Source organism: Macrobrachium nipponense, chromosome 42 (genome assembly GCF_015104395.2).
Source record: "Macrobrachium nipponense isolate FS-2020 chromosome 42, ASM1510439v2, whole genome shotgun sequence".
In the NCBI taxonomy this organism is placed as follows: Eukaryota; Metazoa; Arthropoda; class Malacostraca; order Decapoda; family Palaemonidae; genus Macrobrachium; species Macrobrachium nipponense.
Genome location: NC_061103.1, coordinates 35,948,111 through 35,965,878, shown reverse-complemented (window position 1 = coordinate 35,965,878; position 17,768 = coordinate 35,948,111). Strand labels below are relative to the sequence as shown.

Below are 17,768 nucleotides of genomic sequence, written 5' to 3'. Positions count from 1 at the left end.
TTTCAAGAATTCGTGAATATCGCTTCATTTAAAAGCTCCCTAAAAGATAAAATTCCACCTGATGAAATGCAATTATATTCATAATAACTGACAACAACCAATACAATCATTCACAACAATAACTAAAAACAAACAAAAGAGCAAGAGATCCTTAAGAGAAATCGGGAAGGTGAGGTGAAACTTATAACAAAGTGTCATTCAATACGAGAGAGAGAGAGAGAGAGAGAGAGAGAGAGAGAGAGAGAGAGAGAGAGAATGTTACGCCATTCAGGAAGGCTGGTTTTGGCAGACGGTCCACTCGAAAAAAAATGCTGTGGACTTTTACATGAATTTTTAAGAGAGAGAGAGAGAGAGAGAGAGAGAGAGAGAGAGAGAGAGAGAGAGAGACGAGAGAATTGAGGATGAGATGGAGAGAGAGAGAGAATATTTCTTCTTAGCTTATTCCCATAACTGGTCCAAAAGCGACGATTGTATCTGCTAATTTCCAAGCTCATTCATCCTTGGTGAGTCATACGACGACAAGGAACACAAACTCTCTCTCTCTCAGACACCTCCAGGAGGGAACACAAAATTGGTTAAACGAACCTAACGAATACTGGTCATTTATCACCGAGTACAAAAGAGGAAAAACAAAGGCTTTTTACATAATACACAAAAGAGAAGTTTCGTACAACAGAAGAGGAATCCTGCTAAACTATTATGTAAATAGCGTGGCTGCGCTCTCAGCTTTGAACCTGCCTTTATGCGTGTGCGCAAGAGCGTGAGAAGTTTGTGTGTGTGTGTGTGTGTGAGTGTGTGTTAGCAAATAAGTAAGAATTACATTTTAAGATATCTAAATAAGCTATTCCACTTCTATCCTAATACTATACTTCGTCAATTTACGTTTGAAAATAAATTCAAAGAGCTACTCCTATCAGAGTCCTTGCTGAGAAGGAAGTGGAGGATTACCACTTTAGATATTTCCAAGTATGACAGGATTGTTGAGCCATCTCCACTTTATGGAAGTGAAGTATGCACGCTGAATGAATGAGGAAGAAATTGTTGTAGATATTAAATTTATATTCTAAAACATACTTCAGGTGAATTTACGTTTAAAAATATTTTTTTTAAAACCACTTGCTCAGAAGGAAGTGGAGAATTATCACTTGTATGAAGGGATTGCTGAGCCATCTCTCCTTTATGGGAGTGAAGTGTGCATGTTGAAGGAAAGAAAATAAACAGTTGAAAGATACTGAGGGTAGATTATAAATAATATAAAGAGAATGTAGATTAGTGAGCCTTCTGTATTGGTGAATGAAACGGTTAATGTTTGGAAAGTTTTCTGCACAGGGCGTTCATCCACGAACCGCCAGTTCGGAAATTATAGGGGAAAGTAGGGGAAAGTTTAAGAGAGTACGGAAGTTAGCACGTGTAAAATGTGTCTACAGGCATCACATACAGCTTGTCTGAGAGAGGACTCTCTCTCTCTTCTCTCTCTCTCTTCTCTCTCTCTCCTCTTCTCTCTCTTCTCTCTTCTCTCTCTCTCTCTCTCTCTCTCTCTCTCTCTCTCTCTCAGAAGCCGGATGATGAGACTGTCCAAGGCTACATGACCACCGGATTACAAGGAAGTTGCGACAGAGAATTCTATCGGATATCTTCGTCGCGAGTATGCAAATGAATGTGTAGGGTGAGTATACAGTGTTTATGTGTGTGAGGACACAGTTCATCTCTGCCAATGCGTGATGGTCCAGATATGCAAATGCATGTGGACGGTGTCTGTGCGTGTGTGTGCATCTTTGTGGACACAGTTCCTCTCTGTCAATTGGTGATGACACGAGCATGCTGCGCGTGCAAGCGCGCCTCTCCTTATACCTCTGCCCCGCATCCTGTAAATATGAGGTAATATGGAACTTGGCGTCAGCATGATGGGCGTTTGAGAGAGAGAGAGAGAGAGAGAGGAGAGAGAGAGAGAGAGAGAGAGAGAGAGAGAGAGAGAGAGCTCTGTGAGACGTCGCCACGAAAACCTTATAAGGCGAGACGGTCCCCCCAAACACTTTGGCTTTACATCTCATCGGGGCAGACTAGCACTTCATCACACACTCACACACTCACATACACTCACAAACAACAAGTAGTAGTCGCAGGCTAGATATACAAACGCGCACAAACTCGTCACCCCCCACAAACATGGAATTGGGGTTAGGGGGGGTGGAAGTGCGAACGTGTATCGACTTATGAAGTTTATGCAAAAGCGGAGGGGGACTATTTTAAAACGTTACATTTTATTTTAGACTCTCTCTCTCTCTCTCTCTCTCTCTCTCTCTCTCTCTCTTCTATATTTTCTCTCAACACTGTTTACTTACGAACCGGGAGAGTCCATTTAGCACACTCGAGCGCCTCAAGTTTTCTTGAAAACTGGTGTTATCCCTCCAGAGTTCTTAAAGAGTAGAGACCAGTCTGCTACAGCATTCAAGATACTAGCTTCTTTTTTCGAGAGAGAGAGAGAGAGAGAGAGAGAGGAGAGAGAGAGAGAGAGAGATTGTTACCAGGAGTTACAAGGATCGCGATGCCTCAAAGACTTATTACTCCACCCGAGGAGACATTATGTGCTCAATTATCTCCATGAGCAGTTTCTACAATTCATTCACAGTGTCCTATGATTCTGCCTAGCTTTCTTTCAAACTCTCCCACCCTGCTGCTGTTCACAACTTCATACTGGTGGCAGTTTACTCCACGCGTCACATTATCTTGCAAGTGAAGAGGTTCCCACAAAGGGATGTGTTGTATCTCTTCAGTTCTAGTTTCCATCCATTATTTCTTGTTAGACAATCCAAGAGGTTGGTTTTGGCGACGGTTCTACATAAAATGCGGTGGACTTTAAACTAACATAAATTTTTGAGAGAGAGAGAGAGAGAGAGAGAGAGAGAGAGAGAGAGAGAGAGAGAGAGCCGTGTCGGCTGGTGAACAAGAGCAAATCCATCATCTGTCACAAAGATATCCCAAAACTTCCCACGACGAATTGAGAGATTAGAAATAAAAAAAAAATGAGAAAGCGACCGTTTCATTCCATCCCGTTGGAATAAAAAAATCAAAACAAGAAAAAACTCATTTAAATAAAGTGGGAATGAAGGAAACCCCGCAGTGAAATTAGCATATTATTTATAAAGTCAATGACAGGCCATTTACATGCTAGGAAATGCAGGGAATTGGACCTTAATATAAACACTTCAAAGTTTGGGATATCTAAGTATTTCATTCTAATCTGAAATCCTTCCTTGTATATATAATTCCCTTGGTTTCACTTACATTATAGAGAGAGAAAAACAAGAGTTTATCATGTAATGAGAGAGAGAGAGAGAGAGAGAGAGAGAGAGAGAGAGAGAGAGAGAGAGAGAGTGAGTTCCTGACACTCAGATGGATGGCTTCACAGGCGGTATGGCACGCGTCTTTGGAAAAAAAAAGGAATGTCAGGAATGAAGGAGAGGCGGTGATGATATTGGAAGAATGGCAAAACAACACGAGAGAGGGGAAGGGAAGAGAGCAGGAATGCACAACAACGCAGAAAGCGGAACAACAGTGATAATGGATGTGAAATAAAACAGACAAAAAGACATTCCACTTTCTAACTGTGTGATTCGCTTTCTCTCTCTCTCTCTCTCTCTCTCTCTCTCTCTCTCTCTCTCTCTCTCTCTCTCTCTCAAAATTACCATAGATGTATTTACAAATTTGGTTTCATATATATATATATATATATATATATATATATATATATATATATATATATATATAGATATATATATATATTAATATATATATCATATATTATATATATATATATATATGAACAGGTAATTCTTGAATAAACACGAGAGAGAGAGAGAGAGAGAGAGAGAGAGAGAGAGAGAGAGAGAGAGAGAGAGAGAGAGAGCAGACTTGAGTATTTAAGGGCGTGCCCCCCATTATACTTTGCAATATGGCCACGTTCAACTAGCGACTCGTAACTGGACCCAGTAAGCTTCAAAACACTAAGCGAATGATTACAACAACACTACCGACTGATATTGATGTTATTACAACTTTAAATATCCACTTGACCTTCTTATAACAATATTGTCGAAACTCTAGTCTGATCAGATTAAAAATAATGAAAATAACAGGGGCAAGAAAACGGTAGGCACCACAGCGTCTGTATGAACGCAACCCTCCAGTTTATTCATATGCTAATAGGAACAGTAATCACAGCTCAGCTCAAAAGGTCGAGATCTCATATTTAAACTTCTACACAAAACTCCTTTCCTTCCTTCCTGGGCCTCGAAAATCATCTCTCCACTCATCTGTGGCCCACTGGATTTTTTGGGGGAGGGGCCGATATGAATATGCCTGAAAGGTGTGTTTAAATTGATTGTTTTTTTTTTTTTTTTTTTTTTTTTTTTTTTAAGGTTGTGGGTATGGATGGAAATTGCCTTATGGCCTGAGAAGGTGCCTGTTGAATCTGGACGGTGTTGAAATGAATTGGTTAAAGATTGGATGGTGTTGAAAGTAACTGGTTAAGGTCTGGATGGTGTTGAAATAAATTGGTTAAGGGCTGGATGGTTTTGAAATTAACTTGTTAAGGGCTGGATCGTGCTGAAATGAATTGGTTAAAGTTTGGATGGTGTTGAGATTAACTGGTTAAGGTCTGGATGGTGTTGGAATAAACTGGTTCAAGATTGGATGGTGTTGAAATGAATTGTTTACAGATTGAATGGTGCTGGAATAAACTGATTAAAGATTGGATGGTCCTGGAAAGGGCTAGTTGGTGTTGAAATATATTGGTTAGGGGCTGGATGGTTTTAAAATTACCTGGCTTAAATTTGGATGTCTTAGATAACTTCAGGAATAAATATGAATCTTAATATATATCGTAATTATATCTGTAAATTCATTTGGCGAATGAGGAGGCATGGATTCTGAAGTAGTAGACAGTATGCAAACTCCACACGAAGACAAGTCTTACTGCAGCTCTAGAAAATAAGCCCACTGCAACGTCAGTTCTACAAACGAACTGGTTTTAAATCAAACACAACATATAAGGAAATCCTTCAAACAATATTTTTGGGCGGGGGTCGCCACCCATTTTTGGCGTTGGCATGGGCGGTTTGGGTGCGTAATGTTCCACATTGCCGACCTCGTCTTCCACGGATCTAAGTATGAGGTTACCTGATATTTGCTAATTAGTGGTTATGCAACATTTATCATTTTACCTGAATCCTTCACTGAGGGGATCCTCAAGGATTCTGGGTTGTCAATGGAAGGCTTGTTGAGATCCATTTAAATCAGGTCATTTTTACGTATCTGCGTTTTTATCAATTATGTTGATAATCTTCCGGAACTGATAATAATAAAACTAATAATACCTCAGGAATCACTATTATACCAGAATTTAAATAGTTTTGTAAAACCTTCCAAGACAATCCATTGGCCCACTTCGCAAGATGAAAGCAAATGAATTATGCCCAGGAATAAAAAGTTGCTCGGCCTTTCTGACCTATGAAAGGGACTTCGGGCAAGGCCCTTCCTCCGGGGCACCGAAAACAATGGCACAAAAGCAAACTTCAAACATCCGAGATTAAAGAGATTGTTTTTGACACAATAAAAGAAAAAAGAAATCTAGCCGTTTCTTTTTGTATCAAACCTTCGTCTAAACTCAACAGTGCTTGAAAATACGCTTTCACTTTTGGACAAAATTCCGTTTCACAAAAAATACATCAGTGCTATCGATGACAATGACATCCACAGACGTGGATATTCGTACCTCTTGCGTACTGGCCATCCCATTACTGATCCATTCAGCTGGAAAATGGTTAAACTGTGACCACAAAGTATAACAGAAGTTGACCTTCTTCTTTAGTGAGCAGCCAGTGCCTATGTGGTATGAGAAGGGAACTGGATATTCTAGTCTAATTAAGTTCAAGTATGCCAGGTAATATTATCAATGCCTCTATTAAATGTATACCTTTGTTCACAAGTACCTGGCTTTTTATAGTGAGCAATAGTGGTGGGTATGGCTTCCTCTCGATGTTGCAATGCTAACATCTACTGACTGAAAATTTTCAAGTTCCAAAATGTTTGGAGCAGTAATGTCTATTAAGCCAAAAAGACTTTTCAACACTTTTTTTTCATAAAGGTTTCAAGAATCCAGGAATTTAACCAGCAGGCTACATCATCACGAACACCAGCCTATTTGCAGGCAATATATATTTCCACTAGGTGACACAGTTTATCAAATAAAGGTATTATAATCTATACCTTGCATACGGATAAAACTAACGTAGAATTAGATGGAAAAATCTTATTTTATGTGACTGAGCTTTGTTTAACTATAGTATTCTGTATCCTATTAAAACCAGCCTGGAAAATCAATTGGGAAAACTTGGCTTTTCCTCTGAGTTAAAGTTCTGTAGAACTTTAAAATACAACTCCAGATATCTGATAGGGCCATCACTCACCTAGTCTAGTGTTAGTTGGAAAAATTTTCTTTAATGTAAGTAAGGTTAATGCATCTTTGTTTATCCATAGTATTTTGTAAAATATTAAAAACTAGGTTGGAATATCAATTAGGAAAAGATGGCTTCTTCCTCTTAAGATGAAATTCTATAGGGGTTTTAATTAAAACTTGAGACGAATTACGTGCAGGTTTTAATTAAAACCCGAGACAAATTTTTATAGAGGTTTTAATTAAAACTTGAGACGAATTACGTACAGGTTTTAAATAAACCTGAGACAAATTCTGTAGGGGTTTTCATTAAAACTTGAGACGAATTACGTACAGGTTTTAATGAAAACCTGAGACAACCTGAGACAAATTCAGAAGAGGTTTTAATTAAACCTGAACACCTGATGTGGACGACCACTCACCTTATCACCATCCCCAACATTCAATGAAGCGAACATGGCATCCAGCGGGCATGACGTATAAGAGGCACTGCCCCTCCTCACGAGGGTAGTCCTGGGGGGCGTCGCCCGCGCCGGAGAGGCTCTGGAAGGCGACATCCTTCCAGGTGACGTCCTCGGAGGGGAGGCTCTGGGCGGAGTGAACCTCGGGGGCGTCATCCTCGTGGTGGTGGGAGGTCCTTCGTCCTCCTCCTCCAGGATGCTGGTGTCGTAGAGGGAGAGCCTCCTGGAGCCCAGGAGAGCCTCGACGTCTAAGGAATCCCTCCGGTAACCGGACTTTACGGCCTCCACAGGATCCTTCTTGGAGTCGGGGATCTCGCGGGACAACCTCCTCCCGTCGGCGTTGGTCCCATCAGCGTTGGCTGACCCACCTCCCGCGCTAGGACGCCTCACTACTGGGGCGGAAGAAGGCGGCCCCAACTCTCGCCTCGGGGAAGTTCTAGGCGACCCCAACTCCCGGCGAGGAGAGGCCCTCGGGGAGAGGGAATCCCTCCGAGGGGAGATCCTTGACGCGAGGCGGAAGGGAACATTTTCCCCGGAGGATCCGTTGAGGCTGGTGCGTCGATCGCCGCCGCTCAGACGGCGGTCTGACGACGACGTCCCGTTTGCGGCTCCGCCGTTGACACTCGGCCTCTTGGGGCCGATTCCCCGTGGGGTCGGGAAACGATCGGCCCCGGCGAAGCAGGCGCTGCCGCGGCGGTCGCCGTTTCTGGCGCTGCCGTTGGCGCTGCCGGTGCTTCCGCGACGCTCCGAGGCGCCGCCGCTGGTCAAGCTGCCTCGCCTCTCCGCCGACAAATTGGAGCGCCTGTCGGTGCTCCCGTTCAAGCTGCTCCGACGGTCTGAGATGCTGCTCGTACTCCCGCGCCTGTCGCTGACGGTGCAAACGCTGCCCCTCCGATCGCCAACGCTCCCTCGACGATCCCCGACGGCGCCCTTCCGGTGTTCGCTGCAGGTGGACGTGTCGATGTAGGAGTGCCTCCGCACATAGTCCTCCTGCTGTTTGGCCTTGATGTCGTTGAAGAGGGCGTCGAGGCGCGCGAGCACGATATCCTGGGAGGACATGGGCTGGTGGGTGATGCCCACCGTCGCGTCAGAGGTCCGGAAGCGCGAGTGTTTCACCAATTTATACTCAGGCTCGGGAGATTTGGCCTTCCCCGTCACGGGCATTTTGGTGGGACGTCCAGGCGCTAAAGATGATGATATTTTTGTTTTTTTGTTTTTGGCTTTTTATTTTGATTTATTTTTACTTTTATTCACTTATTTTATGTTCTTTTCAACCTATATATTCAGTCTATGTCCTGCGAATGACGAAGGTTATAAGATGAAGATTTATTCGGAATCGTCGCACAGCAAAACAAAAGCGAGAAATCCCGAACGGGTTCTTCTCGAGAACGAGCAACCATCTCTTCAAACACACGAGAGCCCTTGTCGCGCCCCGCCCTATAATTTCCCGCTCTCTCTCTCTCTCTCTCTCTCTCTCTCTCTCTCTCTCTCTCGAGGAGAGAAGAGTGAGGAAAGGAAGAAGAAGAAGAAGAAGAATGAGGAGGAGGAGGAGGACTGTTAAACTTCACTTCAAAGAAATGATTCGTAATACGTCATAATAACAATATTGATAATACAGAGTACCTCTTAAATCGTACAGCATTCGTAACTACGCAGAAAATGCCATGGCGTTTTATCTTAGCAGAGGAAAACAAAAGAATTACCACCAGTAATTTTATGGTATCGACAAATTATTATTATTATTATCATTATTATTATTATTATTATTACATTCAGAAGACCCAACCTATTCATAAGGAACAAGCCCACCTCAACAAAGACCACTGACTTGAAATTCAAGCTTCCAAAGAATATTATGGTATTCGTAAGGAAGTGCTAAGAAGAGGTTAAAGGGAAATTCAGAAAGAATTGGTAACAGTTATTAAAAAAGAAACAAAAATATACGTTTTTGGACAGGTTAAAGGCAAGAGAATCTAAAGCATTATTTAAAAGATTTAAATAGTAATTATCGAATGATACCGCATCTGTTGTATATAAACCCACAGCAAAACATGACCAAAAATATACGTCGCCTATAATTACAGTCACAAGGAACATTAACAAAAAGATACGGGGTCTATCATTACAGTCACAGGGAACAACCATCAATCAATGTCGAAGGGTACAAAAAAATATATATAAAAAGGTTCCTTTTCGTTTCTCCAATAAGATGTTTTAGTGAGCTTCCAAATATCGGTATTAAAAAAGCTTCCAATAAGAGTTACCGATTAAATATTAAAATTAATAAGATTTTCATTGCCTTTCTGTATTACGTCGAAGGATACTATTCATATAATATATACATACATACACACATATATATGGATATATATGATATTATATATATATATACTATATATATATATATATATATATGGGATATATATATATAATATTATTATGGATAATATGGATATATTATGGATATAATATATATATTATATATATGGTATATATGGATATATATGGATATATATATATTATTGGATATATATGGATATATATGATATATATGGATATATATATATATATCTATATATATATATATATATATATGGAAAGGTCCTTCTCTACAACAGACGAGGTTTTAACGAGTTTCTAAAGCCAAGTTAGCGTTCGTGGACGAAATTACGAAATAAAACATTACAATCAATCTTCAATTCAATTTCTGTATTTATAAGCCCCTGTCAGTTTTTCGCCACGTCCCAAAGACACTTACTGAACGAACAGTTTTATGCTCTCTTTTCTCTTATATTCTCCAGTCCGTTTTATGCTCTCTTTTCTCACATATTCTCCTGTCGATTTTATAATCTCTTTTCTTTTAAATTTTCTAGTCAGTTTTTCGCCACGTCCCCAAGACACTTACTGAACGAACAGCCTCTCACGACCGACCAAATTTCCGATGACAAATCAACCTGTTGAACGAGTAGCGCCAAAGCGACCACGACGACCAAACGTCGTGTCATGAAAGTTAGTTCGAAAAAAACTTTATAAAGGGAAGTTCATATTTAAAAAAATACGTAAAGGGAAAGAATAATTAATAATGATGGGCTAGAGTAATTCATTTTAAATTAGGGGAATTATAATGTAGGTAGGAATGATAAAGGAATTGTCGAAGCTGAATTCAAGGTCACGCGCGCGATGTTACACTCGGTACCTATATTTCCTTTCTCGGGCCAACTGGTTCGACTCTGTCCCACTTTGGCAACATATTTCGAAACAAAACTCCACCCTTTGGTCTCCCCCCTCCCCCCTCTGAAATTCCTATGACCCTCCTCCCCCCTTAGAACAAACAAACACACACACACAGAGGCGTCACATCCTTTAATTGTAGCCAAAGTGAGAAGTGACGTCATTTCCTCTAGAGAGAGTGAGAGAGAGAGAGAGCGTCACGAGTTTACGTCAATGGCACCTCAGAGAGAGAGAGAGAGAGAGAGAGAGAGAGAGAGAGAGAGAGAGAGAGAGAGAGAGAGAGAGAGAGAGAGAGAGAGGATATAATTAAGGTTTCTTGTGATGAGTTTAATTCGCGTAATTCAGGCGTTTGTGAAACACAGACTAATTATTTATTATGAATGAGATTGGCACGTTTGTAATACCTAAAGCTATATGTACGCAATGAAAAACAACCAATATAAAAAATATCAAAATTATAATCATCATTTACCATTATTATTAATGTAAATAAAATAAGAAAAATGGGAACTTGCCCGGACCCGAGTAATCTACAATCCTAAAAATCATAATCAGAAGCGTGTAACCAGTTAATTCTCGAGTTCAGATAAGCTGCCAAGAGCACTGACCAAAATAATAATATAAAATTCCTACCAGCAATTGTACTCAAGGCGCCAAAACAGTTAACTGACCACCACAAAGTCAAAAGGTAGTCAAAGTATTTCTGAGGACGAACAATAACAACATTATTCTCAAAGTTCCACTCCAACTCACGGAAATTACCTTCAAAGTCTAAGCTCTATTTATATAACTTCTAGATAGAAATATTGATAAAGAATATTTTTAAATGTTCCATTCCACCTCGCTGAAATTACCTTCAAAGTCTAAGATCTACTAATATAGGTTCTAAAGAGAAATATCGACAATATCATCTCTATATTCAATGTTTCAATTCCCACTGTTACCTAGCAATGCACACAGTTCGTGTTCGTGCACTGAACAAGACGGTCTGTATCCAAGCCCTTAAGATATGCTCTGTCATGACAGCGTTCGTAGAAAGTGATGTTAGCCCCACTAAGTATAGTGTAGGTTTCATGAAATAAATATATTGATCAAACTAAGTAGATCCTCACAGCTTGATCGTCGAAATTTGTCAAATACTGGTTTGTCTGGTCAGGGAGTGATGGCATTCCCTCCAAGGCTTCAAGAAGCTAAAATATTGGTAAACTGAATAGCTATTTCAAATTCTATCATGAACATCTCTCAGACTATTTTTCCCTAATCCTTCAGTTCTTTTTTGGCCCAGTATGTGGACGAATTTGACTACTTTGCGAGTGGGTTCTAGGATGGTAAATGCAGATATACGTAGAATAAGGAGGAACAAACTTAGGATTGGTAAACATCACCTAACACCCAATACTGCCTGCATCGAACTTCATAGGTCAAAAGTATACATACCAGACTATGGACCCCACCTTTCCCTCACTATAAATAACCAAACTAATCTCTTATACTTCAACATTAAGGGCAAACGCTGGATAATGCCAAATAGCTGACACAGCATTCCCTTGACACTCGGACGTTCAAGGTGAAAGTTAAGCCTTCCCAGCCCTTTTGAAACCAAGGCCTAAAAAATTAACTCTGGGAGTTTTGCGTGGAAGGTGAATGGCCTCAGCGAGAGAGATGTGCGTGACCTAGGGTCACTGGGTCACAATTTTGAGATAGGGGTCTTTGGTATGGTACGGTAAAAGATTGTATTTAGATGTGAAAATCGGGGGATTCAAAACTTCGTAACAGCAAATATTTGGGACACTGCCTTGAGAATTGTATAGGGTAAAGTTAAATTGAAATAGTTGACCCTTCCTCTTGTTGTCTGACCTGATACACAAAGAACAAACAACAACAAAGAACAAACAACATTCTTTGCACCAAATCATCACACTCTTTGGCCCACAACCCCGCCCTAAAAGAAGATTTATACATATCGTCATGGGCAATTTCCGACGATTTGGTCGGAATAATGACGACTTTTCCCCCCCCAATTCGATTTTTTGCTTTAAAATCACGCGGGCAATAATTAGGAGAGAGAGAGAGAGAGAAACTAATGTCCTACTACTTCAGTGTGATACTATATTGTTTGTTTTAGTGAGACAAAAACAGGAAATAACAAAGAAACAAATATAGATATCTTACTGAAAAGGGGAGGCCAGTATCAATAAAAAAAATTAAAATAGGATGAACTAATTTATGTAGGTCTACAGTTTCAAAGGCCTGTCTTCAATTCATAATCAATGTTAAAAAAAAACACTATAAAACAAACAAAAAAACTGTATAATCAAATTCTTCCTGGCAATCCAAACAAACTCATGACAACCTCTGAGTAACTTTCTAAACCAATCACAGATAATGCATCTTTAGAAATCGGCAGAGCATAGCACACACACTTTTATGTATATATTCGACTACGTCTCTCACGCGTGGATACACTTACGGAAGAACTACGAGGCTCTTACGAAAGCCGACAAGGGCAGTACAGTAAGTCACAAAATTACAGTTCGCATACCAATCGGTCATAGTTAAACGAGGCATGAGGATATTACTCGCCTCTGCTCGTTACACCGAATAATATCCCACCTCCTTCCTCTCTTTCTTCTTCTTCTTCTCTTCTCGAAGGTAAAGAGGAAGGAGGGGAGAAAAAGCGGCGCAAATAAGGGTTTTATAGCTCCTCTCAAAACATATGATCTCACTCGACGACACAAAACCTTCTGGCTCGAAATGCGTATTTCAAATGCAGGTGGGTTGCTTCTTCCTAACACGGTATATATCCAAGTTTTCCAAACGATATGACACACGATTCGAGTCGGAATCTCTTCCAGTACCTCATACAACTCGTATAACGTCAAATCACACTTGGTTCGACACTCGAGAGTGGAGGAAGAAGGCCGAAAAGCGTCCCGAACAGAACAGATTGGGTCCCCACACCACACCTTGCGCGACCTCACCGACGCGGGTATTCCTTCCTACTGGTGCAACTCGCTCAGCTGAACTGACTGAGGACGAGACTTCATCATCATCACAGCAGCGGCGCCCGACACACAACCAACTCGGCGAAGGTCTCTGTGACCGTGTGTGACGTCATCGAGTAAGTCGTGCCCAATTAAGCTCCGCCTCTCTCTCTCTCTCTCTCTCTCTCTCTCTGCGATAATTATCGCGCCAGTTTCTAAGTTCCACAGGGTAATATTACTGATTTCCAATACAAAACCAATTGATTACACAGCCCCGAGATGTGATGTCCTTTTACAGAGAGAGAGAGAGAGAGAGAGAGAGAGAGAGTACCTACCTCACTAAACACGTTATCATGTCAACCCTCTTCCCAGCAGCCGTCCTTGATGGCAAACAATTATTTAGTAGCCAAGCGGAGGGAGGCTCTCTGAGAGAGAGAGAGAGAGAGAGAGAGAGAGAGAGAGAGAGAGAGAGAGAGTGGGGGGGGGGGTGCTTTTTAGAATCCAGGGCATCTCTCTTGAAACCGTGGGAGCAAACATCCCTCAATTGTTCCTTTTTTTCTTTTTATTTTGTTGTTGTTGTCAAGATTATCGTTATTAATTATCTTTGGCTTTTTCTTTGAGCTTTTATACCCTTCCTTCTAACTGAGTTGTAGCGTTATAGCCGAGCTATAGCTTATCAATTCAATATAGGAAGTAAACGTTATCATTCATCTGAAGGTATAATTATAACATTAATAGCGAATGTTGGTGTGTTACAAACATTTCAGACGGAAAGTAAACTTTATCATTCATCCACTGATCATACGGTTGGAGGTATAATTATTTCAACATTAACGGTGAATGTTTGCATGTTTTAAACATTTCATCAATGTTAGACGGACGTAACAAAGACGAATGAAACACAAGAGAACATCTGATGAATAGTGATCATAATCATCGAGTTGGTAATGATAAAAACTGATAATCAAGCAGATGAATAATTGTCAATGGAGAAAAAATATTGATGACTTCCTACAAGGCGCATAAACTCAACAAAATCAATGGACTTCCTAATTCAAAAATTTACGGAAACTATGAAAACTGCAATTCTAAAATGGAGATACATTGACAACGTCGTCTACGAGTGCATCAAACCCGATAAGATCAATAAATATTCCCCCAACCTTAAAAAAAAATAAAAATAAAAATACAATCTTCAATCCCAAACAAGAAAGCAGAGAAACGCTTCGACAAAGAGCAGGAAGAATAGATGAAGTTTTTAAAATCGGGTTCCCACCGTGTTCTGGATTCTCAGGGCGGTGAGTCACTCGCGTTCGACTTGATTCTTGTGAGTAAACAAAACCGTGGCATGCGAGATTTGATCAGGACACGAAAGCTTCACTTTTGCTGATGCAAAATGAAGACGGCATTAGATTGCAGTCTTAAAAAAGAATGGGAATTTAAATGCTACCTCAAATGTGTTTTTTCATATACAATTTCACTTCTTACAAGCACATACGTATGTACGTTTGTATGTTATATGTAGTGTATAAATGCTGTGAGGGACTACATTTTAAATGCATGCCATGTACCAGTTTAAAGGTAATACCTCTTGTATGTTGCAACAAGTAAGTTTCAATATTATTGTAATAAACTTATTTCTAATATAAACATCTGGACCCCTACTGAGGTATACCTCTACTAATTAATTTGTGGCAAATATATTTCTACAAGAATTTCTAAAAATATTGCTGGCATAACTGACAAATATCTTCAAATATATTGTCACGAGCGAAGCGAAGTCTTACTGGAAATGGGTTCATTTGTAGCGGCCCGGCACAACCCGGAACGTCCGGCATGGCTCAGCACATCCCAGCACGGGCCTGCAGGGCCCAAGCAAGTCCCAGAACGGCCCAGCATGTACCAGCATGTACCAGCACGGCCCGGCCTGGCCCAGCCCAGCCCAGCACGTCCCAAGCAAGTCCCAGCACAGCCCAGCACAGCCCAGCCCAGCCCAGCACGACCCAGTACGTCCAGGCCCGGCATGGCCCGGCACGTCCCGGCCCTAACACCATTCAAATGCTAATATGTCCAAAAGTATTGAAGTAAATTCTTTCAGCAGATAAAACCATACATCTTTAAATTTCATCCCATATAAGATTTGTATTTAAAATATCATAAATTCACATTTAAATGATGTTAACCTCTTGATGGTTTAACTTGAAGCTTCACGAGTTATATCTCCTTAGGGCACCCTACTGGTCAATAAACCAAATTTATTTTAATAGACACAAACTACTCAAAATCAAATAATGGGATATACCTATGCTAAGTCATTTGTGGCAAAATATATTGCTACAAGAATATTTTAAAATATTCCTGGCATAAATGACCGAATTTTTAAGGATAATGCAACAAATCCGACTATTTTTAGTAATATATGCAGTCTACACAATTGAATAAAGGTCTATACCTCTACTAATTCTTTGTGACAAAACACATTTCTACAAGAATCTGGAGAAATATCACTGGCTAAACTGGCAACTATCTTTAAATATACTATAATAAATCAAACTAATCTTAATATATACATATACTGTATACACATAATCGAATATAGGGATATACCTCTATTCATTCATTTGGGGCAAATTTATTCCCACAAGAATGTGAAAAATTGAGTTTTTGACTCAATTCAACTCATTTAGACTGCAATCTGTCACCATTTCTGAGCACATGGCCAAACATTACAACAATACAGCTTTCAAACTGTCACAGAAATGATTAGTATAATATCATGAAAACTAATTTAACACCGATCAATCCAAGGAAGAAGTCGTTACGTAAGATCTTGAGAGAATGGAAAAAACTTATATTTTATTACATTTAAGTTTGAAAGAGCTCAATTGAATAACTTTCACTTTTATAATTACATACTTAGAAAGGCTTTGTAATTCATATACCTCACACTTGACTGTTGGCAAATTTCAATTCAAGTTATTTTACTGAAAATATATATTAACAAAATCTATTTGGGAACATTCAACTGTCAATTTAATCTTGTATCTTATTAAATTTTCCTTTTTTAAAATTTATGCAATAAAATACATTTCTCCAACCTTAAAATTATAAAAAAAAATTCAAGTGATATATTGCTAACCTCAAACATTCTCTCTCTCTTACGTAACGACTTCTTCCTTGGATTGATTTTTTTTTTTTTTTTTTTTTTTTTTTTTTAATGTCAGAATTTCTGGAAATGAAAAAAGAAAAAAGAACATACCAGAACAGGAAAGAGACATGGGAAAATCCTTATTACTACCAATATTAAATGAAGGAGAAAACACGCAAACCATCATAGTGATGAATGCGCAGGGTTAGTTACGAGTAACTCAAAAAGAAAATAGAGTACTTAGAAGAACTAACCCAAAATGAAAAGAAATAGATATAATGAATATAAGTGAAACCTGGTATTCCCAAGAGACTGGGAATGATGATCAAATAAAAGGGTTCCAAACTTATAGATCAGATAGAAAAAATAGGAATCAAGGGGGAAGGGGGAACCGCAATATATGGGAAAGACAAAAAACAAGGAAAAATATATGATAAATATAGTAACTCAGAATGTGAACTAATAGCGGTAGAATTTGAATCTGAAAAATTGATGAACATAGTAATATATAGACCTCCTAATACTAAAGAGTTTGACTTAATAATTGAAAAAATTGGATGATATATGTAGAAATCACAAGGACTGGACTATTCTCCTATCTGGTGACTTCAACTTTCCTTTCGTAAGAATGGAAAGAACGAATAGGAGACTGTGGTTGTACTTATACATATAAAAAAGAGAGTAATAGTAGTGCAGAAGATAAGAGGCAATTTGAAAAGCTATTAGATATGCTACTAGAATACAACATTCAACAAATAAATCACCTGCCAACAAGAAAGGAAAATACTTTAGACCTAGTATTTGTGAACGAGATGAATTATGTTAAAGAAATAATAGTTTATAATGCGAGTATTTCAGATCATAATGTCATAGAATTAACAAGTTTCATTCCAAAAGCAAGTGAAAAAATAGAGATAAGCAAGAAATGAAAAAGTGGGAAGGATATGGAAAAACTACAACTTCTACAGTAAAAAATATTAAAACAAATGGTCAGAAATTAAATGAAGAATTAAACAAAGATTGGGATAACATTTTCTTAACAGTAAAAATATAAAATGGTCAGAATTAATCGAAAAGAATTAAACAAAGATTGGATAAATTTTCGTAGCTGATGACATAAAGGGTAAATACGGAGATATTATATAAAATATTGGAAGAAAATATGGATAAATATATACCGAAGAAGAAAAGAGTAAACATCATTCATTAGCATACCAAGAGACAGAAGGATCTTGTTCCAGAAAATCAGAAAGTGGAAAAAAAGGTCTTGCAAAAGAAAAAAATGCATGGAAAGTTATAGAACTAAAAAGTAAGATAGAAAATGCGACAAAAGATTATACAATCAAAAGAAAATGAAAAACGGGACTTGGAAGAAAAAACCCTATTAAATATCAAGCAAAACCCCAAACTATTATACTCATATGCGAAGAAGATGAATAAAAGAAGAATAGAAATAGGCCCTCTGAGAATTGAAGGGCAGATTAACGAAT

At 39.1% G+C, this 17,768-nt stretch overlaps 1 protein-coding gene across 5 annotated transcripts in view; it reads right to left on the bottom strand.

Annotated features, from left to right (window-relative positions):
- LOC135213111 (WD repeat-containing protein 47-like) overlaps positions 1-13,268 on the bottom strand; it is a 42,681-nt gene extending 29,413 nt beyond the window's left edge. For 2 of the 5 annotated variants that reach the window (XM_064247002.1, XM_064247003.1), the window contains exons 1-2: positions 13,113-13,245; positions 6,877-8,210 (exon numbers count right to left, since the gene is read on the bottom strand). In XM_064247002.1, coding sequence (XP_064103072.1) covers positions 6,877-8,079 — 1,203 coding nt within the window. In that variant the 5' untranslated portion in view covers positions 8,080-8,210; positions 13,113-13,245. Of the gene's footprint in view, positions 1-6,876; positions 8,211-13,112 lie in introns of all 5 variants that reach the window. The other 3 variants (XM_064247000.1, XM_064246999.1, XM_064247001.1) reach the window with 3 other exon arrangements.
- Between the last annotated feature and the right edge of the window lie 4,500 nt (positions 13,269-17,768).